The sequence below is a fragment of the Serinus canaria genome, chromosome 8 (assembly GCF_022539315.1).
Source record: "Serinus canaria isolate serCan28SL12 chromosome 8, serCan2020, whole genome shotgun sequence".
NCBI classification, from domain to species: domain Eukaryota; kingdom Metazoa; phylum Chordata; class Aves; order Passeriformes; family Fringillidae; genus Serinus; species Serinus canaria.
In genome coordinates this window covers 15,972,090-15,997,290 of record NC_066322.1, presented here as the reverse complement: position 1 = coordinate 15,997,290, position 25,201 = coordinate 15,972,090, and the positions used below count along the sequence as shown (strand labels likewise).

The 25,201-nt window shown below is 36.5% G+C and overlaps 1 protein-coding gene across 11 annotated transcripts in view; it reads left to right on the top strand.

The window, feature by feature from the left end:
* ZNF644 (zinc finger protein 644) overlaps window positions 1-25,201 on the top strand; it is a 76,977-nt gene that overhangs the window by 46,481 nt on the left and 5,295 nt on the right. For 6 of the 11 annotated variants that reach the window (XM_050977786.1, XM_050977784.1, XM_050977785.1 and 3 more), the window contains exons 2-7: window positions 1,475-1,530; window positions 10,668-10,740; window positions 12,019-14,062; window positions 14,492-15,047; window positions 15,215-15,820; window positions 18,360-18,482. In XM_050977786.1, the coding sequence (XP_050833743.1) occupies window positions 12,050-14,062; window positions 14,492-15,047; window positions 15,215-15,820; window positions 18,360-18,482 (3,298 nt within the window). In that variant the 5' untranslated portion in view covers window positions 1,475-1,530; window positions 10,668-10,740; window positions 12,019-12,049. The other 5 variants (XM_050977780.1, XM_050977783.1, XM_050977782.1 and 2 more) reach the window with 4 other exon arrangements.

Sequence of the window (25,201 nt, the reverse complement as noted above, 5' to 3'; positions counted from 1 at the left end):
GTAGGTGTTGAGGCCATTTTGCACGGGGGAAGAGTCATTGTAGTTCTTAATTAAGGAAGTGTTAGACTGGGGTTGTCACTCCCCAGCCAAAGTGCACAGGCTTACTGAGATGTCTGATTTAGTGCTCATCATGATGTTTGATCATGTAAAGCCATGACTGTTGACTTTTTTTCTGATTTTTTTGAAAGGTGTTTTGGCTCTTCATATATGGAGGCTGGTTTTTTTTGTGGGAGTATAACTATAGCTTTGCATTTGTTTTCTATAACATGCAGTAGAGCTCCACTGCTGTTTGAAAGTAACTCTTCTGCTTCTCTAGGTGAATGAATAATACTTTAAAATCTGACCAAATAATTGTATTTTTTCTGTAATAAATCTTACTTGAGAAATGAGTATGTATACTGAGTAGCATTCATGCATAAAGCTGCAGTTTATTGTGATACTTGGGACACAGTCCTGGGTCTAAGAAGAGGAGCTCAAATACTTATCTTCTGTTATTTTATATTATCCAGTCAGGCTTTTGAAGCGTCTCTTACTCTCTGTCTTTGTAATTTAGGCAAGGGGCTTCTAGAGAGTTGCAGATTGATTGGGGAATTCTGAATCAAAAAGCTGTGTGTGAATAAAATGAGATAAGGTGTGTGATGATAATTACTTCATCCAGAGTCAGTTCTGATGATGCCCTAAACATTTCGTCTAGATAAGAACAACCTACCCTTTCTGTAGAGCACCCTCTGTGCTGCTAGCTGTGTCTTCATTAGTAGACCCAGTTCTGTAGAGATACCATTCTTGCTTTTGTGCAGCTTCAGTTGCTTTTGGAGTCTCTTCAAAATTTCCAAATAGGAAGTGAAAAATTACCTTGTATAGTTAGTTCTAAAGATACATGAGCAAAACAAGTTTATCTAACATTGATCAGCTTTTATGCAGATAAATAAATTACAATTTTTAAGTGGGCCAGCTAACCTTTAGAATCATAAATGCAACTTTGCCTTAGAAAAGGTGAGAAATTAGAAAAGCCCAGGCTTCAAGTCCTCCAACACTTAATCTCAGATATGTTGATCATTTTTGCTAAAAAGATTTTTCTAAAGCATTCATTTGTAACAATTTCCTTTCTGTGCATCATTCCTTGTTCAGGGACCTTGAGATAGCTGACTTTGAAGGCACTAGTAGCAAATGCAGAGCTTTTCTTCCCATGCAACTTCCTTTTCCCCTCTTCTGCCCACTAAATTTAATAGCAAGTGTATATTTGATACAACTTCCTGGTAGATTTTTAAAATCGCAATGCCTGTAGCTATGTTGTTTGGAAATTACACGTGTTTGAGAGAAGACCACTGGAATGTTGATACTTTTACCCTGAGATGAAAAAAGATAGAATACTTTTATGGCTGGGGATTTCTTCTTTATCTGTCTTGTCTCATAGTCTAGGGCACAAGCAGAAAACAATGACAGCTGTGCAGTAAGTTCTTGTTTTATTTTGCAGGTTTGTTTTAATGTAGAAGCGGATCTTACAGCATAATGTAAATCAAACAAGCAACGGTGAGTAGGAGTTTTGTGTTGGTGGGTTTTTTCCCCAAAAAAATGCCATTTGCATATACTGTGAAACCTGCAGAAAAGTGGTCAGTGAAAATTCTCTTGAAATTTGTATCTTGATTTCTATAATGTATATGTATGTACTGTAATGGTGCAGTGTTGCTTCTACAAAACCAGAAAAGGAACAAAAGGTATTTCCCCCATTGTTTAATATGATGATAATAATGTTTTTCTCCCAGAAATTATTATAGTTAAAAAGCTATCAAGGTGTCCTTCTAGCTGTTGAGAGACAAAATTATGAGCACTTTAAATAATTTTGTTCTCTACATATACCTGGTTTGAAAGTACGGAAAGTGTACTTTGCACTGTAAAAGCAGCATGTTAAACTTACACTTTATGTATTAATAAATAACTGCGTGGGAAATTTGACCAACTATCGCAATAGCATTTCAAGTTTTAAACAATGAAATTCTGTTGGAATTTTGTCTTCTCTTCCTGTCTTTAGGAAGCCATTTGCAAGCTATTTGAAAGACAAAGTTTATGGAGATTTACTGCTTGTAGAACTTAAGTGTCCATTTTGCAATTGCAAAGTGTCCATCTAGGAAAAATTTCCTGTAACTGGCATTTTCCTCCTCCCTCCCCTCCACCCCCTTTCTCTGTTATTTTGAGAAAAAGAATGAAGAAGTTTATCTTTTTCTCTTCCGTTTACTTTCTACTCCAGGAATCATTTGAACTATAAAATTCATCTTGTCTCCATATAATTATGTGAAAGATGTAGCAATGAGCTTTAATCCGTTTTAACTCGAGTCTTTGAAGCGAATCTTTAGGTAAGGCACCACAGTTCAGTAAGCTCTACTTTGGAGACATGGCATGATGGACTCAGCCACAGAGATCTCTGTAACAAGCCAAAGCTGTCTCCTCAAGTTTCCTGCTCGTTGTTTGACTTATGTGCCATCTCAGAATGTAGCTGCTTGCAGTGACTTGATATTTTGAAGAGATGAGAGGGAGATCCCATTTGCTTAAATGAGTTCATTCCTCAATTCCAAGCTCCAATTATTATGTAGACTTAATACTGTCTTGAAATTGTAGTATGTACATATTAAAATAGACATGAACTGCTTTGTTCATATCTTCTGTTCCACTAAGACTTCTTCAGAGCTGTTGCTGTCAATTTTAAAATACTGATTATAGAAGAGTGCTTTGTGGGAAATTTAAAGTAACTCTTCCATTGAGTGTTGATCTTTTGTATAATGTATAACTGATTCAGGACTTTGATTATGAATTGTCTTCTGAACTATGTACAATTAAAAATAAGCTCTACCACTGTGTTATGCATATACTTATGTGTAGAAGATGTTTACTCACTTAGCCTGACTTTGCTGGTTTCTGAAATGTGCTGCTTTGAGAAAACAAACGAATAGAACTCTGCAAAAGGACAAACTTCATCTAAGGATAAGTGTAAAACAAGAATTATGGCTAGAAAAGGGACTTGGATTGACAGTAAAATTCAATAAAATTCAATTGATCCTTGTGCCTTCTAATGCTTTCAGTACTTAAAGCTTGCAATTTATGCTCTGTTGCTTTTTAATTTGTGTGGTTATCTAATTAGTGGTTTAAATACAGAAAATTAGTTGAAAAGTCTGATGTATAAATAACTGAGTGCAGTTTTAAGTATGAAGTCTTCTGAATGAAACTCTGAAGACCTTTCATCTTAGTGGTAGTTATCTGTGTTTAGTAAGGAAAAGCTGGTCTCTGAGGAGAATGCCTGTAGGATTGCATTCACAGCAAGAGGACAGAAAAATGTGTAAAAGAATAAGTGTAATGATGTTTGATCAGTATTGCTGTTGCTTGGAGGAGATCTTGAGGTTCCCAGAGTTCAGTAAAAATGACAACTGAATAGTTAGTAAATCAGTGAAATTACTGTGCTTTATTAGGGAGTAAAACAAAGCCCATATCCAGCTCTGTGAATTTGTGAATTCACAGAACTGTATTGCATTGTAATGTGTATTGTTTCTTGTAGTCAAGTGACTGAAAAACAACATAGAAGACCTGAAGAAGGTTCGGAGAGGGGCAGCAGGGATGACTCAGTGTTTTAAACTGTCTTGTGTTAGTAGAGCATTGCTCATATTTGGCAGCTGCAGGAACGTTTTTCAGTTCTGTATGCTCTACACGTGAGGAATAACTGGATTTACAAATCCAAATTTCGCCACCACTTGGTGGCAGTACCTGGCTTCAAAAGGATTTGTCTCTGGGCAGATAAGGTGGCTGATCCAGTAAAACTATTGGTTAAGGAGGAGTAGATTCGTTTTTAAATTTCTGAAAGTTAGTTATGTGTTGTAGAGATCAAAATACTTTTTATTTAACCCACTGGAAGGATTTGCATTTGTATGTCTCTATGGAAAATCTAGCTCTCATGTCTAATACGCCATTTAAGACTGTTGCTTGTGTTAATAGTACTCTCAGAAGATGTATTTAATGTTCCCCAGTTGAATTATTTTAGCATTTACTTCTAGCATTTTGCTTGAGTTGAGTAGCTTAGTTCAAAGAATTTTAGAACGTAAAATTTGCTTCATGGTAGAATTCTTTATAGTGCTGCATTCTGCAATTTAATAAAAGACTGTCAAAGCTTCTTTTTTGCCTTATGAAATGTTCTCTACATTTTTACTTTTTTTATTTATTCATGTAGATTTTAGGAAAATATTCCCCAGTGGATTTTTCTGTCAACAAAGCTAGTAAAAGTTTGTGCCCTTACCCATAGTTGTCGCCTCTCAACTGTGCCAATTCAGCAGTGTTTGGGTCCCAGCCTTTTAAACTGGATAATGAAATGGTTGATAAAGTGTGAAAGGAGGAACTTGGGAGAGTGGAAGAAGGCAGCAATTATTTAAACTGGCTTTGCTTCAAAGAAAAACATAATTCCAATGAATAGCCCAGTAATTTGACAGTATATGATGCCATGTTGAAAATACTTCCTCTTCTCTGCAAGCCAAAATCTTCTGCAGTGGTCAGCAGGTTCTTTAATTTTAGTACAATGCCCCATTTAAGGACTGTAGTAGTGATCTTAAAGTCTGGAGGAGTGCAGGTACTTTCCTAAACATGGTCTCTTTGTGAAATGTCTCACTTAGTGTGGCTGGAGAGGAACATTGCTGGTGGCAGTGGGTTCTGTAGCAAAAGCTGACACTGAGAACCTCTCTTGAGGTTCAGGAAGGTATTTAAGTATATGGTGGTGAAGAAGAGGGATTCATCCTGTGTAAAAAGAAAAATTGTAGAAATACAACTAGAAAATGAGGTGGGGCTTGGGAAATGCATGTTTATAAAATTGAGTGTGATAATAGAACTCTACTCAGTGATAATGTTATTTTATTTAGTGAGAGAACTCTGGAAAACAGGATCCCTGGAAGAGCGGTAGAAGGGAGAAGAGCATTAAATTATAGTTATATATATTAAATTTGCTGTCAATATATTCTGCATAACTTGGGATAGAGAGAACATGCTTTTACTGTATCCCTAATAATTTTTGTGTAATTTTCTTCAGCTGTCAGAATGATAAATTCAAAGTTGGTAGTTGGAAACCATTTTTAAAATACTTTCATACCTATATTGAAGAAGTTTAGAAGAGAAATAGTGTGTGTTTTCACAGAGCATTAATTTTGTATTTTTAATACTTCTGTGTCTTTATTGGAATACAGCTAGTCGTTACCACGTATGTCTGCATTTAGGACAATTCAATATTTGATTCTAGTTGTCATCTCTAGTAGAGCTAATGGCAGTACAATTCAAACTACATTGTGCTACTAAAAATCCAAACTAGAGAGCTGCAGGAACATGGAGACAAGTACCTGGCTGTCCTCTGTGAACAGGGCTGTGGAATTCTGGGCAGGAGTTATAATGTCTGTGGAGTTGCCAGCCAGTGTGTGACTACTCTTAAGTTACCACATTCAACATCTTGGTTTTGTGTTCTGGCTAGTCATCTTTTAGAAATACCTAGTTCATATTGAGAAGCACCTGCCCATGAAACTGTCTTAAACTGCTACATGAACAGTTAAAACCAGAGGAGTATTTTCTACAGTGATACATGTGGTTCTTGTCACACTTAAATTGTACTGTCATTTATTATTATTGATTCAGTATTGAATTTTAGCATGATGCCCCCCATTGTGACAAACTGGTTATTTCCCCAAGCAAATCAATACTAGAGAAGTAAGATTAAGAGTAGTTGGTGGCAATAATGGAATTCTCTTTTGTGATTTCTCATTGTATGATGGTTATTCTTAAGTTTTGTTCAGTTTCCTTTCACATGAGATGTTAACATATCATTCTTAGATGTTTTAGACCAGAAATTGAGTTTCTGAAATTTTGACATATTTAAGGAATTTTTGGTTTCCTTACTGTTCCTGACAGAGAGCTTTAGAAGACATTGTTGCATTAGGAACTAAGTTTAAGGAAAATAACTTTCTGAAAAAGTGTGCTTTGGGGTTGATCTTCCCAATTATAATCTTATTGAAAAAAAGAGATGCTTTTGTCATGGCTGCTCTAGAACTGAGAATTCCTCTATGGTCACCTTTTTCTGCAGGTATTTGACAACTCAGTGAACTTTCTAACATTATTAAAAAAGGTTATACTGTGGGTGGTAGTAACTTTGTATTTATTTAGGAATAATACAAATGTTGTATTGGTAATATTTCATACTGCTTTAAAAATTTTAATATGGCAGTCTAGTTAGCTATGGGAGTTTTCCAGTTTTCATATTGTTACATGAACAGCTGTGGATTTGCATAGTATTGAAGATAACTAGTTTTGAATGGCACTCTTGATGTTGTAGTTAGATTAATAACTGTGGACAGTGTGTAAAGTAGGTGTGGGGGGCAGTACTTACGGGGTTAGACGTATTAAACAAGCTGTCTCTTCACTACAGAAGTTTGAAAAAATGCAGAAGTGTTCATTTGCAGGTCTCAAAGCTAAGTAAGGTGGCCTACAAATAGTGTTTCTGCTGTGCAGAAGGAAATGTATTTTCACCCACTTAATTTGCAAACAAAATAGAAGCGAGGGAAGGCAAGGTGAGTCACTGACTCACCTCTAGTTGTCAGGCTTTGTGGTTTTATTTCCATCTGAAGGGTGGAGTGGGATAGCTTTTTAAAACAAAATAAACTGGAAAACAAGTAATAAGTATTCTTCTAATGATCAAAGTATCGTTATTTTATTGATTTGGGCCATTAATATTGCTAGATAACACCCAAAGCTCCAGAGGCATAAACTCTGAGCCATGAGTATATGGAGGAGGCAAAAATACTGTGCAGCTGAATTCTAAGGTTGTTTGTTTTTTTCTCAAGACGTGGCTGGTTTGTGCTGGTACTCTGCCAGTTCCTCTATTACTCTGTACAAACCTTCACTTTCCAGAGGTTCTCGACTTAAACCTTTCTCTTTTGGCAGAAGTTCTGTGCTTGATGTTTGCCGTTATTAAGGTTTTAAAGCATAGACTGATGGGGCAAAATGGAAGGAGATGCTTTTTTAGTCCTGTACCATGACGTACTTAAACACTTTGGTCTTCTGTTTGTTGCCTAAAAATCTGTGACTTTGGTTCCATCACCTTTCATACACTCTGTCACTTGAGAAAGCTTTATTGCAGAAACATGTGTGGAAAAATAGTAGATTTTGTCATTACATAATGAAATCTTGAAGAAAAATCTAAACTGGAGCAATGCAAACCTGAAGCACCTTTCCAATGTCTTGAATATTTGAACGATCCCTTGAGTGTCCTGGTTATTCATATATCTGCCTAAAGAACTTGACTTATGAGGAGTTATTTAGCACAGGGCAAGTACGTTTTTCCCTTCGTTACAGCACTGCTGAAAGACACTGTATTTCTTTAGTTGAGGCTGAAGAAACTAGGCTGATGAAATTCAAACCATTTAGGAGATGGCTTCTAAGTTTTTGTTTTGCTTTATAGTCGCTCTGTGCATTTAGCTCATTGGCTCGCATTTATGAATTTAGTGAGAAACTTGACATCAGAACACATAAAGGCACTTCATGCTTGTCACAAACTCAGCCAAATTCTTCTGTCTGAATATTTCAGCTCCAGTGTGCTTTGAAATTTATTGTAAATCCCTATGAAATGACACTGGGCTTGCACTGAGGTGTAAGCTTTACTGAACTAGCATTGCATGAAGGCAGTGCTCCTAATTTGGTGTGTGACCCTACTGAGTAGTAAAGGTTGTAGTTATGAAATAAGAACTTGGGAAGGTCATAAACCTACTGGTAATAAATACAATTAATAATGTACATAGGACAATGGATTTAACTACATTCCTATCAAAAAGAATTATTAATGAACAGAAAGTGGACAGCATAGATCTGATGACAGGAAGGTTGCATCTAATCTGAATTACCGAGTGACCTAGGAAGCCTGCTTGGAGGGATTACCAAATAATTATGTTAATATGCAATTATCACCTCATTTCTTCTGTAGGAACCTCAAGATGTAGTGTAGTAAGGGTGTTATAGCAAGTGCTGATAGTTTGCAAAAATACTGATGTTCAAGATTTTTTAAGACAATAAGATTAGCTTAAGGCATTTAAATTATGATCTGTCAGCTTGAAGATAGATCTGACCTTACACTTTTTTAATGCTTAGACTGTCTGGCCACAGTCAGTCATATCTGCAGAACACATTACGATTTTTAAAACTGATACTTTATTAATAAAATTAGGTAGATTTTAAATCAGTTAATAGAGAGTGGAGTGTGGCTTAGCTGAATAAGTAATTGGTTTCTTTCTACTTTTGAATATGAAATAATTTCTGTATAGTAAATAGCATAGCATGTAAACCAAGAATAACACTGTTAAGTGCATTGCAGTTATTCTAGGCTTAAATAATTGGATTGAACTAAATAATTGAATTTAAATAATTGAATTTGACCTAGCCTTTAGATAAAGTGTGTTTCAAAGGTAGGAGCTGGAATTGTGTACACTTGTGTAGGCTTTTCCAGACACTTTCCATCACCATTTTTACATGTATATATCTCCTAGGTATATTGCACTAGGTGCTGAAATAAAAATCACCTCAACCATCTAGTCGAGGTAATATAGTCCTGGTAGTGGATATGATGACAAGCAGTACTTTCAACAAATTGAAAGTTTGATCTCAATTTTTAATTTTTCAAATACACCAAGTATTAAATGCTATATATTTTTACAGAATTAATAATTTTGTATTTCTGATATGGTATAGAGAAGATAATTTTAAAACTGATGGAAGCAGGCAAAGTGTATTGCATAGCCTTGGTTACATCTTAGTTACATTGATTGATTTTTCTTTTTTCCCCCAAGAGATAAGTTAGATGATAACATTCATTTCCTCAAAAAACATGGTGTTGTGTCTTTAGCTATACCTGTCATTGTTGCTGCATGAGTTCTGACACATGGAGTAGATAATGTAACTGAATTATTGCATCTTGGTTCAGTGTTATCACAAGACTAAATTATTGTCATTTAAAAATATATTTTCTGTTTTCTCTAATGCCACACTGTTAAAATCGTTAGCTTTATTGTTGTTGTCCTGCAGAAAAAATAGTGAATTGTACCAACTTGATAGCTGGAAAATAATAATACATGATGATAAGAATAAAAGTGATCATTAGCTGGTAATTATTAAAATGTAGCAGTGATATTATTGATACAGTAAGCATTTCAGGCTTGATTCAGTGACTGAAATCTGTAGGGATACCTGTTTTATCATTGAAGACTTCTAATCATATCTGTATGGAATAGTTCCCAATCTCCATAAATACACAGTATGGAGAGGAGTCTCTTACTTGCAGTAGGTAATTAGATTGCGTTAGGTAATGCTTTAGATATCTCTGATAACTCTGAAGAGAATTTCAGTTCAATTGTAACCACAGGGTGTCTTAGACACTTTCTTAACTTCAGCTTTAATACTAATATTCATTAGGAGTATGATTTTGTATGTAGAGCAACATTATTCTGTCTTCATCTTGTAAACCTGTGAGCAGTTTTGAGGAGCCATTCTGATAATGAGGATTGCAGTCTCCAAGCAGCGCAGTATTCTCAGTCTGCCTCCCCGCTGTTCAGGGGTACCAGTGAAGTTGCTTTAAATGGGAAGCGTCTGTTCTTCCTCTGAACCCCTCACACCAGAACAGATGGGTGGAACTTGGAACGTGGAAGGTTTTACCTCAGAGGTGGTAACAGTGAAGCCACTCATTAACACTGAATTTACCACTTCGTTAGCAACGTTGCTTCCTGTTGAGAAAAGCTAATACAGGCTCTCAGATTGACTGAGCACGCTTTTGTCTGTTTCTGCAGCAATAAACCACGGAAAACACACATCGGCTAGTCAAAATTGTCTTACTCAAGTTCTTTCCAAGGTTTTGGGAACAGTTTTATACTGTCCTGCCTGATACTACGTGAAGCCTACATTTCTGAGTTGTAAAATTGCTGGAGCTGTTGTGCATGATTGTAGGCTTCACTTCTTTTAACTGACTTTTGCATTACTGATTCTTAGCGCATGTTTGCACTGCCCATTGCTAACTTATGTAGGTGATGTAAAGACTCCTGCTGGGTGGTGCATTATCACCATTTTAGGGTGATAGCTTTGGATGTGATCTTATTGGAAGTCGTTATTATAGTGAAAAATGACCCATCTCAAAACAGCAAAGCAAAGAAAAAATCTTCAGAAATGGCAAGATGAGGAACTGGGTGTCTAGTAGAACATTTGAGTGAAGGTATGTTATAGATAATAATACAATAATATTTTAAACATTTATTATGCCTCTGATGTGAGCATTGCTGTATTTCTAAATTGGCTAGTTCAGTGAGTAGCAAAGGAAAGACTTTTTTTAATGACTTAATTTTTCATTGTATTTCTACTCCAAATAGTTTTATTTGCAAAAGTAAGTTATCTTACATTAGGGTTTATTTTTTACAAACTCAGAAGAGGTTAAATAATTGTTTTGTCCTTTTGCTGATTTGAAACAAAACAAGTGCAGTAAAAGAGAATTTCTGTGAAGCAGTAGTTAGCTTTGAATGGTGTGGATAGCTGTTCTGTCGAGTTTAAAATACTGGGCATATTTTAAAATGTTATGTATGAAGATGAAACTGGTGTTGTTTAACTAGGTTGTTTTCTCTCCTTAGGAAAAAAGGATGTCCAAAGTGGTTTTCCTGGATTTCAATAAAGGACCATTGCAGGAAGCCATGGATATTAGTTGTGAGTTATAACATCTTAATTCAGAGATTCTAGGTAATAACTCCTTTTAACTGAGTTCCATTCAAAATGTTAATTAGTAACTGAAATGATGTGATTGCAGGAATCAAATCCCACAAAAGATCAAAGTGAGTAGTACTCTCTAAGGGTAAAATATGTGATTTCTGTAAAATATAGATGTCCTGACTCCTAGATGAATGTTTTAATGCCTTATGCTCACTGTGTTCTGGGGACCTGTATAAAAAGTGAATTCCAGGGTAGACTAAAGTTTACATTTCTGTTGGTCACACATTGATTTTCATGTGTAGGCAGCTCCTTTGTGCTCACTAAGCGTTGAATAGATGATTTGATGTATGAGTAAGAGTCACTTGTAGAAAGACAAGGCCACCCATGGGAATGGAATTAATATGCAGTAGTTCTCTGTACTGGAAGATACTGTTAGTGTCACTCTCTGGATTCAACACGGTGACTTCATCTGGTAGGTAGATCCTAACGAAATGTTTTGTTCTTACAATATTTCTTTTCCCCCACCTTTGATAAGATGTTGTTTAATTTGCTTATCATTTAAAATAGCCTTATAAGCAAATGGGGTTTATTTGTTTTAAAGCAATGAGGGTCCTTTTGTAAGAAGGGAATAGGAAGACATCTAGTTTCCTCTGTGAGTTTGATTCTTTGCTGTGTCTCTTGTCACTAATCAGATTATCAAAATCAGCTTCATTGTGTTTTTTCCCTTCTGCAGGCTTCCATGTAGCATCAGGTCAGTTGTATGGAAGTACTTTGAAAAAAGTGCTCCCTTGAGAAATGTAAAGACTGTTTTAGTTTCCTAAAGAAAGTATGTTTAAAAAAAAAAAAAAAAACCAACAGAATTGCTAGTAGATGTCTGTGTAGCCTTTACTGCTTGCTTTTACTTCTGGAGAACAACTGAAGATAATCTGTATTTATGTACAAACAGAATGTATGTATTTGCTTTTGTTTTGACAGTCTGATTTTCGCCATCTTGCTTGTGTGTAGGTCTCAGGCTTCTTTGAACTGGGATATTTGGCAGTGACTAGTTTGCTGTATAGTTATTAATATTACATAGCAAAAAATTGGGGTTTTTTTATTGCTTCATTGATTCACTATAAATGTCCTGGATATTCTAAATGAAAAGTAGATTTTTCACAAGTTCAAAACATCTTTTTAGATTACAGTGTGAAGAGTGATCCTGAAGAAAAGCTGTGAATTAAAATTGTCATTATTTATTTCAGCAATTGCCTGATTTTTTTCTTGTTTGTTTTTTAGTATAAATGTCCTTAATGGACAGACCAGCAATATGGATGATTTAGAGACAAATACTGGAGTCACTGGTGCTAAAGAAGAAGAAATCCTATGTGATGATAATTTTGTATCGGAGGAAGAAGGTGGCATTCCCAAACCAGAAGAGAGTGACACATCATTTCAGAACAACACATTGACTCTGACTGAGGAGCTATCAAGGGACAGATCTGAAAAAGCCTTAAGTGGAGGCCAGGCTTCTCTATTTATACACACTGGTGCTCCTACTGTTTCTAGTGAAAACTTTATGTTGTCTAGAGGAACTGCTGTTAATGGACCAGTTTCACACTCCACCTCAACAAAGACTTCCATTATGAATAAAGGCAGCGTTTCATTAACCACTGGACAGCCTGGAGGTCATCTTGCAGATTCCTGCTCAACTTTGACAGTGGTTCATGATCTTCAGCTGCCTGCAAAGAGTACAACACAGAAATCCAATCAGCACCAAGTTTTATTTTTGTTACCTGATGTAGCACATGCTAAGAACCTGACTCATTCCATTAAAAATCTACCTACCTCTGCTTCAGTTGGTTGTGATTCACAGAAAACAGTAGGAAATAGTGTAGATAGCACTTTAGTAGACCAAGTAGAAGTTTGTGAGGATGATAAAAATTTACTATTGAAAGACGATTGTGTCGATACATTAACAAGCATTTCCTCAGGTACAGGTGGCTTCAGATCAGGATGTGATCCCAGCTGGGATCCACAGAAAGAGTTTATACAGTTTCTTATGACTAATGAAGAAACAGTAGAGAAGTCTCCCATTCACTGTAAGGTAGGGCTAGAAAAAAAGCGAAAAAGAAAAATGGATGTTAGTAAAATAACACGCTATACTGAAGACTGTTTTGATGATACCAGTTGTATTCCTAGTAAATCAAAACTATTAAATGTTGAATTCTTAGAGCAGAATGAGGAGCTACAAATAGTAGAACCGCAGAAATATTCGTTGAGTAAAGTAAAGCCTGAATCCACAGATGAAGAGCTGGAAACTGTTGATGGTATCCAGCAGCTCATTTATAGTCCCACTAGTAACTGTGCAGAAGATACTTCTCCTGTTCACACTAGCACTTTTCTATCCAATACATTGAAAAACAAATGTGAAGAGAATGATTCTGAACCACCATCTACTTTCAGTACTGATGAACCATCATTTTATCCCTGTACAAAGTGCAATGTGAATTTTAGAGAGAAGAAGCATCTGCATAGGCATATGATGTACCATTTAGATGGGAACAGTCATTTCCGGCATCTGAACGTCCCCAGGCCCTATGCGTGTAGGGAGTGTGGAAGGACATTCCGAGATCGTAATTCCCTTCTTAAACATATGATAATTCACCAGGAAAGAAGGCAGAAACTGATGGAAGAAATCCGTGAGCTGAAAGAACTTCAGGATGAGGGTAGGAGTGCACGGTTACAATGCCCACAGTGTGTATTTGGTACCAATTGTCCCAAAACGTTTGTGCAGCATGCAAAGACCCATGAAAAAGATAAAAGATATTACTGTTGTGAGGAATGCAATTTCATGGCTGTGACAGAGAATGAACTGGAATGCCATCGAGGGATCGCTCATGGAGCAGTAGTCAAATGTTCGATTATTGGTAGCGACTTGTCCCAGAGAAAAACTCAGAAAAAGGCGTCCTTGAAAAGTCCTTTTTTAGGATCCTCAAGAAAGTCATCGACGTATATGTGTAAGCTGTGTCCGTTTGCTACTTCAGCTAGAAGCGTTTTAAAAAAACACATGGCATACTTGCATTCAGCATCATGCCTTGATCCCTTTGGTAGCCATCTTAGACTAGAGAAAAGAAAAGGCAGTATAATAGAAGAATCTTTAGATTTTCGTAGCAGGACAAAACAGTTGATCAGACATTCTTCTACTTTTCCAAAGAACTCTGCTTTAAAACAGGATGTAAAAAGATCGTTTGGCTCTACTTCACAATCCAGTAACTTCGCAAAACTTCACAAGAGACCCTACAGGATACAGAAGGCTCGGAAAAGCGTTTCACAGTCATCTGTAAGTGTGTGCAATCTAAATTCTACAAACAAGAACTTTTTTATTAGAAATAGCATTGACCAAAAACATAAATGTTTTCATCAAGCAGCAAATCAGAAAGCTAGTGCCAAAAAAAGTAATTATTTATATAGACACAAATATGAAAACTACAGGATTATTAAAAAATCTAGTGACTCTTACCCTTTGCATTTAAAAAAGGAAGAGTCCAAATCTGTCAGTGCTTTACATTTATTTTCTTCATCAAGTAATAATTGTTTTGTCATGGATTCAAATAGCCTTGATTGCAAAAGGGCAGAAGGCTGTAAAGATCATAGGCATGTAGCTATAAAAAGAGTGGTTAAAGAATCCAAGAGGGAAGGCTCTGTTACAGGAGATGATTTGGATTGCTATCCAGATTTTCTGCATAAAATGACTGTTATTGTTTTACAGAAACTAAACTCTGCTGAAAAAAAAGACAGCTATGAAACGGAGGATGAAAGTTCATGGGATAATGTTGAACTATGTGATTACACTACACAGTCTGTGGAGGATGAATCTTACAGTGATATTAATCAGGAGCATGTAAACCTATTCCCCATATTCAAAGGTAAAATGGAAGATAATGAAGCTGGTGATAAATCTTCACTTGGTTATGAGCAGAATGATGGCTTTTATTTTGAGTATTACGAAGATGCTGAGGGTGGTAACTTCTTGCATGACTTGCATGATCCTCAGAATTTAGAAAATGTAGGATCAGCATTGCCAAAGCATAATTCAGTTTTCCACTGGACTGATTTGTCGCTTGAAAAGAAATCGTGCCCATACTGTCCAGCAACCTTTGAAACAGGTGTTGGCTTGTCCAATCATGTCAGAGGACATCTTCACAGAGCTGGACTAAGCTATGAAGCCCGTCATGTTGTTTCACCAGAACAGATAGCAACAAGTGACAAAATGCAGCATTTTAAAAGAGCTGGAACAGGGACTCCAGTTAAACGTGTTAGAAAAGGTAAGATTTGTTTTTTTATTTGGGTACGAAGTTGGGTGGACAAAGGGATTAATTGAGAATTGAACAACGCTTGCTTTAGCTTCTTGTAAAGCCTTTCTTGTGATTTGCAGTTTCCATGTTTAACTGTATATAATTGTCAAAAAACACTATAATTATTTTCTTTGTAGCGATTGAGAAATCTGAAACTTCCTCTGAACATACATGTCAGCTCTGTGGTGGCTGGTTCGATACTAAAATTGGATTGTCTAATCATGTGCGAGGACACCTGAAGAGGCTTGGCAAAACCAAGTGGGACGCACACAAGTCTCCCATCTGTGTTCTGAATGAGATGATGCAAAATGAAGAGAAGTATGAAAAAATCCTAAAGGCTTTGAACAGTCGCCGCATTATTCCCAGACCATTTGTTGCTCAGAAATTTGCATCAAATGATGACTTTTTATCTCAGAATGTTATACCTCTTGAAGCATACCATAATGGCTTAAAGACTGAAGATATATCTGTGTCTGCATCAGAGGAAGAAGGGCTGAGTTTCCTAAATGAATGTGATGAAACAAAAGCAGTACTACATGATGAAAAAAGAAATCAGTCACTTACACTGATAGAACTCCTGAAAAACAAGAGGTTAGGAGAAGAAAGGAATCCTGATATTTCCCCTCAAAAGATTCATAATCAAACTGCAAGAAAGAGGTTTGTTCAGAAATGTGTTCTTCCATTAAATGAAGACAGTCCATTGATATATCAGCCACAAAAAATGGACTTGACTATGCAGTCAGGTAAGAAGGTGTTTCTTGACAACATTTCCAAAGAATCCTATAATTCATAGAAAATGTACAAGTGCAGAGTATTTTATTTGAGTTTCTGTTCATTTAATTCTTGTTTCATTTCCAGAGGACACTTGACTGCGAGAGGTAGCACAGCAAATTTTTCTGACATGTTTTTCCTAAAGTGATAAAACCCCTCAGCATCACTGAAGGGTTTTTGCATGGAATATAGTTCCTGTTCTGCATATGACTGGGCATGCAAATTGAAAGCGGACACAAAGTGAGCCTCAGTAAGGAAGAAGACACATCCTGCAGTAAACAAGTTGAAGTGTCTATGCATATTTGGTAGACTAACAGTTCTGAAATGTTTGGGCTTGCAGCCCTGTTTTTGGGCGTTAAAACATCTGTTTTAGGAATACTACATTTAAGTCTTCGAGGTTTGTGCAAGGCAACATTTGCTCAAACTAGCAGAACTGTTGATACCATTATAAATGCATAATACTGCAGATTGGTGAATCACTGTCAACTAATTTTGATGATTTTAGGCAAACATACTCTTACAACATAGATTAATTCTTGTTTGTTGCAAATTGTGGCTGCTGTGAGAACCTCATGCTTGCTTAGGGCCTGTCTATCCTGAGTGACAACCTGTGCTGGTTCAAGCTTTGTTGGCATACAGTTGTAGCCAGCAGGTTTCCAGTGCACGGCCTCTGACCAGTAAGGACCTAGATTGTCCCTCCACTGAGAATTGTGCTAATGAAACAATTCTACAATCAACTTCCTAGCTACTCTGTATACTAATAGAGCAGGCTTTTAGGGTGATGTTTTTAACTTACTTGTCACTTGAAAATTATTTCTAGTCTTGGGGAACTCTTACAACATCCTTTTTAATGTGTATGTAGAGTTTGCATTTACTGGTTTCTTGGTTGGACACCACCAATGCTGCAGGATTCTCAAGACTGGAGAGCAGGATCTTATTTTTATACTACTGACTTTTTTTTTGTGCTGTTTCTTTTCTTGTTATTAACCAGGTTAGTAAAACTGGCAGTGCCTAGTACTTTTTCACCTGTGTTCTTTTCTTTCTTTAAACAAATAACCCCAACAATCTGATGTGCTCAAAAGTTCTTTTATAAAACTGTGGCAGTAAATCTCTTAAGAAGGGTGGCTTTCTAAAATGACATAGTAGAAGTGGAAAAGAATTACATTTTATGTCTTCTGTACGTCTCTGGTTGTCCCTTAAGAGAGGAGATTGCTTAATAAAGGAAGTGTATCTTTGACAGGTTTAATGATTTGAAAAATAATGCTCAAGGAATAGCTTGCCAAACCTGACACTGTGTTTTGCTTTCTGTGTAATGTTTACTGCTCAATACTAGGTAGAACCTGTTTGGTTATGATGAACAACCAAGTAAAAATAAACATACGCTCGCATAGTACTAACAGTTCTGAATGGGGCCCGATAGTGTTCTGTGGCTGAGGTAACAGAATTTGATAACTAATGCACTGTGCCAGTTGAGTTAATAAGAAAATATTTAACATCAAGTTGAAAATCTTCTTTTTTTCCTAAAAAAGGCAAATATTCCTAATTCTGGTTTTAGTTTTATAAAGGCTTTTACCAGCAAGGTGTTCTTCTTCTGTAACTTGCCTGAAAAAACAGCATGTCTTCTGTGGGCTGCTGGAGAATAGCATTCTTTCTTTCCTGCAGAGACTTTTCAGCTGAGTAGTTTTAGCTTTTTCATTTATTCTTCTAATAATTTATTGGTAGAGAACCTGAAATATTAGTTCACCAAAACAATATATCTTTGGTAAAATGCAGGGAGAAATACGGTGAAGTGGAGCAGGAGATAAGTTATAATGGTTTCTTTGTCTGTCAGTGAGGAGTCAGTATTGTTTCATTGTTTTTGTGTGATAAATAGCATGTTGCTTTGTTGATATTTATTTAGCACAAAGATTTTAGCAAAAAAACTTCAAATCATTTACTTTCATTATCAATTGTTCATCTAAACTAATGAATAGAAAATGCAATGAACAAAATGTTTTGTCTAACAGTTGTTCAGTGGTGTGTTTTACCACCTTTTTCTCTGAGCCTTCAACAGCAGCCTAATTTTAGTATCAAGCGCTTTAGTCTTATGGGTAAAACACTTTTAATTACCACTTTGTCAACTTGACTTTTCAAATTCTCTTTATTGGAAATTCTGAAAGCTCTGAAATTTCTCAACAGAATTTTGCTATTCAAATTGCAGGATTGTATTTTGGAACTAGAGCTTCATTATGTGGAGATCTGTAGGAGCTTGGTAGTAGGTATTAAACGCAGAGTAGCCTACTGGGCTCAAGTTGCCTCCTTTCTGTTCTTTTTCAAATAACATGGTTTGGCTTAAAGCACTAGGTGGAAAACTAATAACGGTTAACTTGGATCCTTCTAATATACTAAACAATTGCGTCAATGCAGTGAATATATTTTAAACCATCTTTATTGCAGAAAACTTTTTACAACGCTTTGAGAATTTCATTTTTTGAAGAGAGAACTGGATTATAGTTTTCTTTTGAATGATAGGTATGCCTGTGAAGCTTAGAACGTGTGTGCATTGCAATACGACGTTTACAAGTGCTGTTAGCCTGTCCAACCACTTACGCGCTTATGCACGAAAGAAGAGTGCTGGACTTTTGACTGGGACAGGTATGTTTTGTTACAGATGTAAAAGCAAGTCTGTCTATGATACATTTTCTTCATCAGACTGGACAAAAGCATATGTTAAATCAAAATAATTTTGAAGCTTCTGCCGGTAAACAATTTATTTGCCATAAAACTTCAGCAACTTGTAAGAAAAAATATGTTGCTGTTGTCCACTCTCATGTCTGATTTTCATTCTTAGTCTTTGATTTTGGATCCAACATTTAAGGTATGTAAGCAAAACTAAGAGATGGTTGCTTGAATTCATTCTCCTATGATATCGCAACTTCCAAGCCAAATAGTTGGCCTTCTAATGAAGTGTTTCAAAGTATCTTGGAAATGAGAGCGGTGGGGAGGAAAAAGGCAACAATACAAGTAGTTTTTGCTGGCTAGTACATACAGGTACAAAGAATACTCCAGTAAAATAGGAAAAGCAAATCATTTTACACTGTATATTTCTAACAGCATATGATATGCAGTTGGTTTCATATCTTGTTTGGCTCACAACCCAGAAACTACCTGCTCTGAATTGAGTGAGGGTAGTGCAGTAATACAGTAGCATTTGGCACTGCTATTAATGGTTTTTATTAAAACACAAATTAATTAAATTTTGAAATTATTCTAATATGCCATATTTTGATTTGTTTTCAGAGACCTGCAGCTTGCTTGGCTGTAGGCAGTTTCTGAGTTTACTTGGATTATTGCTGAGATTAGTGAGACTTCACATGGTCAACAGCAAATTGAGGAGCAGAGAAGCAATATATTGAGGAAAATTTGGAGATATGAAGCCTGAAGTATTATGTAATCAAGAAGGGCAACCATCAGTTTTCTGTGTCAACAAACACAGACTTTTACATAATGCTCTTGGAAAATGCATAATCCTTTTTTGATCTGCAAGTGTAATTCATTATGCTAAGAAAGCCTGCTACTCAGTTTGTCATTCTCTGTAGAAGGCTGAAAGTAATGTTTTAGTAATACAGGCCTGTGGCTGCCAGGTCTTCTGTTGCTTTACATTGGTGCTATAACGAAGCAGATTTGGAAGGAAGTCAGCAGACACAGTAATACCTAACATGTTAGAAGAATATGCCTTTAGTCAGTGATTCTGGAATTTTCGTATTTATTCAGTAGAAGGGTGATAGTAGTGAACTTCATTTACCACTGCTGTGATTTGATATTAGCCCTGTGATAAGTTCCTTTTCTTATATACCTACTGAGGAAATATTTTTCAATAGCTATATATTTAAATTGCACATTAATAACTTAACAGTAAATCAATGAAGGAGACACTGGCAAATAGGAAAGTACAGAGATTGAATCCTAGACGAGCATTTTGTACCTAGCTGCCCTTTTGCTAAGTGGGAAAAGTGAAGGAAGCTGGTTTAGGTACTTTCAGGGATTTTTGTTTGTTTTCTCTGAGAAACGTATTTTGGTAGTGAAGTAGTTGCATAGTCATCAGAACAGTGCCACTTTCTTTAAAGAATGGAAAGAAAAACTCATGAGTCTTCTATCATTGGACCTAGAAGTTGGTTTTTAATTAGGTTGGAAACAAAATGGGGTTAGAAACAAAGTTTAAATAAAAGATTAGAAACAAAAGTTTGGGGAAAATAATCTGTTACTCTCAGAAGCTGGAGCTAAGCCAGAAAAATTACTTATACCATGGATAAAGGCCTGTCGCTGAAACCATTGACCTTAAGAGTCAGTGTTGAGTTCTAGCTGTAACATCATGCAACCAAGGTATATTTGTAGCAACTTAGTCATTACTCTGCTGCAACTCTGTGAAGGTTGTAAACTTTGCTCATGACTTCTCACTTGAGCAAGCTTAATGGAAGGCTTTTAGACCAAAAATACTCTTTAAACAGTTGTTCTGATCATCAGCATTGTATGGAGACAATGAGAACATGCTTATACATGTTGCTTCTCATTAAGCCTTTCTTATATCTTCTAAGGCAAACATAACTACCAAAAATAAATCACATCAGTTGAATAATTATCTCAGTTTCTTGCTGTAATAAAATAATGGTGTCTAAACATGAACACTGTAATTCTGTTATCTGGCAGTTGTTATGGGCACTAGTACTTATTAGGAGAAATAATACGAGATCCCTGCATGCCACCAAAGGGAGACCTTTCCAGGCATTACATTAGCTTATGTACTAGTCTCAGATTTTCCATTTGTCTGCACGTGTTTTTGATATTGACTGTTACCATATGGCTCTTCTAGCAGATGTCCTGCTTCTTCAGTCAGTAATGTCATCATATTTCGTTAAATCTTAGCCTATTTTTCTCTTCAATTGCAATTTGGCAGTTTTAGCAATATAGTAGACATAGTTAAGCATAATGGTAGCTTTGGAGAATGGACTCAAGAAAAACATCCTAGAAGTGAAAGTGCCTAGCTGTTTGGCTGTTTGAGGTTAATCTTTATTAAACTTTATTTGTGCCTATACCAATGCATTATAGATCCACTGCAAATACCTGTGTCTTCAGATGTCTGGCTGGAACTTTTTTTGTTGTGGTTATTCAGTCCTATTTTTAACAATGTAATTGTTCATCTTGAGTAGATGTTAATATCCTTTTATACCTGTTTTGCTGTACAGCAACACATTGGTGTTTCTCAGAGTCAGTGGTCAACTTGCTTCTTTCTTCTGAGTATCTTTGGAGCATTGAACAAACCTACACAAAATCTTCAAAATGCATCTCACTCTTCTTCATATAGTTGTATATTCAGCTTCCTTTCTTTTTTTCTCTCTGGGCTTCTCTTGCTCCCTCCTGCCCTGGCTCTCCCCAAGTCTCTTGATTCTTTCTTACACCCTGACTTTTACATCTTCTCTTTGTTGACCCTTTTCATATAGTCAGTCTTTTCTTACTGGGTTTCATCTTCTGGGAATCACCACTTTCTTCTTTGGTCTCTGCTTCTATAGGTGGAGACTGCTTTGTCAGAAGTTTGGGAGGGAACAATAAAGTACAGAGCAAGGAGTCTGGCCTTCAAGCCAACAGTGTGACTGAGGTAGTGGTACAATTCATGAGGGCTACTACGTTTTCAAATAATTTCAAGTGTTTTGTCAAAGTTGTAGCTTTGGGATGTTTGTGGTGGAAGCATATCAAGCATGCAGGAGTCTTGAGATCCACTGGCTTCGTGTGTCATTGTTCTGTGCTGTTACAGTCATAACAAATCAACTGGCATAATGAGCTCATTTTCAGCATCTTATAAAATCCTACAGAGAGGAAATGATAGGAGGGGTTTATTTAATGTACTTCACTGTGCAGTAGTTAGGAGAATAGATAGCAAGTGATTGAATTTGAAAAATTAGTGACTAAATGTACAAGAAAGATAGTTCATTATTTTTTACTTGGCAGTGTTTTCAAATTATTAATTAGTTCCATTTCCATGTCCAGTTATTCAACTTGTTTTAGCTTATGTACACTTTGACAAAAGCAATGAAGTCTGAATAAAAAACCTAGCTTCAGTTTTCCTGAAATAAGAAGCATTTCATGTTGGGGGACATCAGGAAGCAGAGCATTTTAATTTGGAACCGCAGACCAAATGTAGGCATGAAAGGGCATCTAATTGTGACTTGTCTAATTCACTTAGGCATGCTCATTGAAACCTCCTATGTCCATCTGCTTGTAGTCTTTCTTGATAAGTCATCACAGCGGTTTTTGTATGCCATGCTTTTACCTAGCATATCTTTTTTGAAGTAGTGTGCTCTGAAATTGGACATAAGTATCTCAAGTAGAATCCTCCAAAGTTTGATAGTCTTTTGTTTTAAATGGGGTGTTTCTCTGTCATGTTGGATCAGCAGTTTCAAGATGTTGTGTGACTGGTTGTTTACAAGAAGTTTTTCAGTTATCAACTAGGAAACACTAGGTGGCCAAACTTGAAAGAAAGAGTTCTTCCAAAAAGAAGTATGGAGAATGAGGAATGATAGTTTGGAAGCTGTTATAACTACAAACTAGCTGTTAATGATCAGTAGTTCCTACCTCTCTCTAGCAATTTGCTGCAGTTTCCATGCAGCTTACTAGAGCTAAATTATCCTTGGTCTCTTCCCAGGTGTGATAAAAGACTTTGTGAGGAGGTCATGTTTTGTTACAGTAAAGGCATAGAAAAAGCAGGAACTGAGTTTTGGTCAGAACATGGCTACTTTATGGGGAGGCAATAGCTGAGGCAATTGTGTGACTTAGTTGATGTTTGCAACTGCTTGTAAACATTGTATCAACAGAGTACTCAAGTGTGTGCATATGACTTTAAATAAAGGTGTTGCTCTCTGCATAGACAAAATGAAATTGTTGCCATGGTGGTTACTGGTACACATGCCTCATAACTGCTGTTTGAATTGTAGTTTTCAATGAGCTTTACTCAGATATTCCTCCTTCTTCACTCACTTTCCGTCTTCACTGAAGTAACTTCAAAACACACTGGTGCAGCTTTGAGCTCCCTAAAATGTGAAAGAATATGTTCACTATCTCAGAAGACAAAGGGAGCAAAAAAATGACCCTTGCAGAACACAGGATTTGTGTTCTTAGTGTTTTCTGTCTTTTATAACAGCTTCTTGCTTGGGCAAATCTACTTTAAAATTTAGCTAAGTTGCTTTGAGAATTCATAGCGTAATCTGAGTCCTTTTTTATGGTCTTTTACTGTGGTATTTTCTTCTCTTTGTTTTATAATTTCCTTATATAGAGTCTCCATCATAAGTGGCTGAGAGAACCTGCCCTTTCTTTTGTTTTCTCACTGTTCATGGAAAAGGTGCCTTTCAAGGAAGTAGAAACTACCTCTCCTGGTTCATTATGGCAATTTCTGTCAGTATTGCTGTTGTTTGATTGCACAGTAGTTCAGAGGAGGTTTTTTTTCTTAGATTATACACACATACACACACACACTCAAACCCATTAGGTGTCAGCAATCTGTTGCAGAAGACCAGCCCAGGTCTTAGAGGAAAGGGAAAGCTCTCTGGAATGCTCCACATGCATGTGAGTAGAATCAAATTTCTTGATGAGAATGAACGTCTTTGCCAGCATCAAAGAAATCAGCAAATTCTTGTTCCAAGTGCAGGTTGGCCTCTCTAGGAGGAGTCTGTTGTCACTACTGCTTCTTTTTTTTCCACTCATAAACTGACATCAACTAACTTGTCATCAGATGCAACTCATGGACAGACATGTTTGCATTTGGGTAATACCGACTTCTGTTTCCCTTCTTCCCATGATGTTCCACAAAGTGGCAAAGGCAAAGCTTTTGCTGTAATAAGTGCTGCAGATAAGTTGTGCCTCATATAAACAGTTCTCTTCAAAGCATGGGTGTCTGTGTTCCAGTATTTTATCTGCTTACATTGCTGATGGTGTTACTGAAGTTGTGGTATGTAAAACACTTACATATGTGGTAGTTCCTACCTGATATGATAGTTAGCATTTTTCTTCCTAATTAAATGAAGAATATGTTCCTTGTGAGAGAATGAAGTATTAAGAGCCCTCTGGTGCTTTTCCAGAAGCATCTTGGCCATTTCTCTCTCTCTCCCCCCTGCCACCTTGGGTTACTGCCTTTTTATCCAGACTGGTTTTGTTGTTGCTGTCAGAAAAAAATGCTGTTAAGACTCATTTTCCTAATGTTGCTCTGAAGAAGTCTGTCTAGGTTGGTGTCTGCTTTCCACTTATTTTATTGGTTCTCTGATACCTTCAAACCTCAGAAATTCATTCTAAATTTTAGATATGTAGGAATCTTTAAGTCCTGGGATAGAACTGGAAACTGTCTGGTATGTCTACCAAGTTGAAAGTTGGGCTACAAGGTAAAAGCTTGAGAGGTGTTCATTTGGAGGGGCATGAGACAAATTAAAGATACAATCAAGACTGTGTGTTCTTTAAATCAACATGTTTTACCTCACCAGACAATGTCTTATGCTTCAGAATGCTAAGAGTTTAATTCTTCTGTTTCATATTCTAGGAGTCAAAACTTTAGCCAAGTGTAACAATTTTTTTTCCCATTTTACTAATAAGATGCTTCAGTAGCATAGCATTATGCCTTCCTGGTATCAAGAATACCACCTGGTACTGTCTTTCTGGTGTCTGTGGAGTTTTTGTTGAAGTGGTGTAACTGGTTGTTTGCAAAAGTTTTTGTGTTGGAGTTATATTGGTGGTGTCTTGTGTTTTGGAATAGAGTGTAGCTGGATACACTTCTCAGTTCAAGCAGTCACAAACTTCTTGAGCTTTATCAGCTGTTTTTATCATAACAATATTAATTCAGTTTAATCTGCTCATCTCCCACTTTGGCTGCTTCTTAGAATCTCCAGGTTTTGTTTCAGATTCCCATTACATTTGTTTGTGGGAGATACAGACCTCAGAGCTGTCTGAACTCATTTGCTATGTTTCCTGTTCACACACGTCACTTTCATACACAGTTTCAAATGCTTAGACTGAGTTGAAAAAGTGGCCTTGCCATCCCTTTTGATTGTCCTAATACCAGCTCCCACTGCCAAGGACTAATACATAGTTCTTGTAAGCTTCATTAGAATTCAGACAGGAGTGAAAGGGAAGCTTAATTTGAAACTCTTAGAACAAAAGGACAAATTTTTGCTTAGTGTTGAAAACAAATGGCAGGCGTTTTATTCAAACTAGAAATTCTTGATTGTACTAGCTGAAAGCTACAACTTCATAAAGTTGTAACTTGGTTGAACATGAGTGGTCTTATGATGGTACTTGAACTACAAAACAAGTTTTGAGATTTTGACAGTATTTTATGC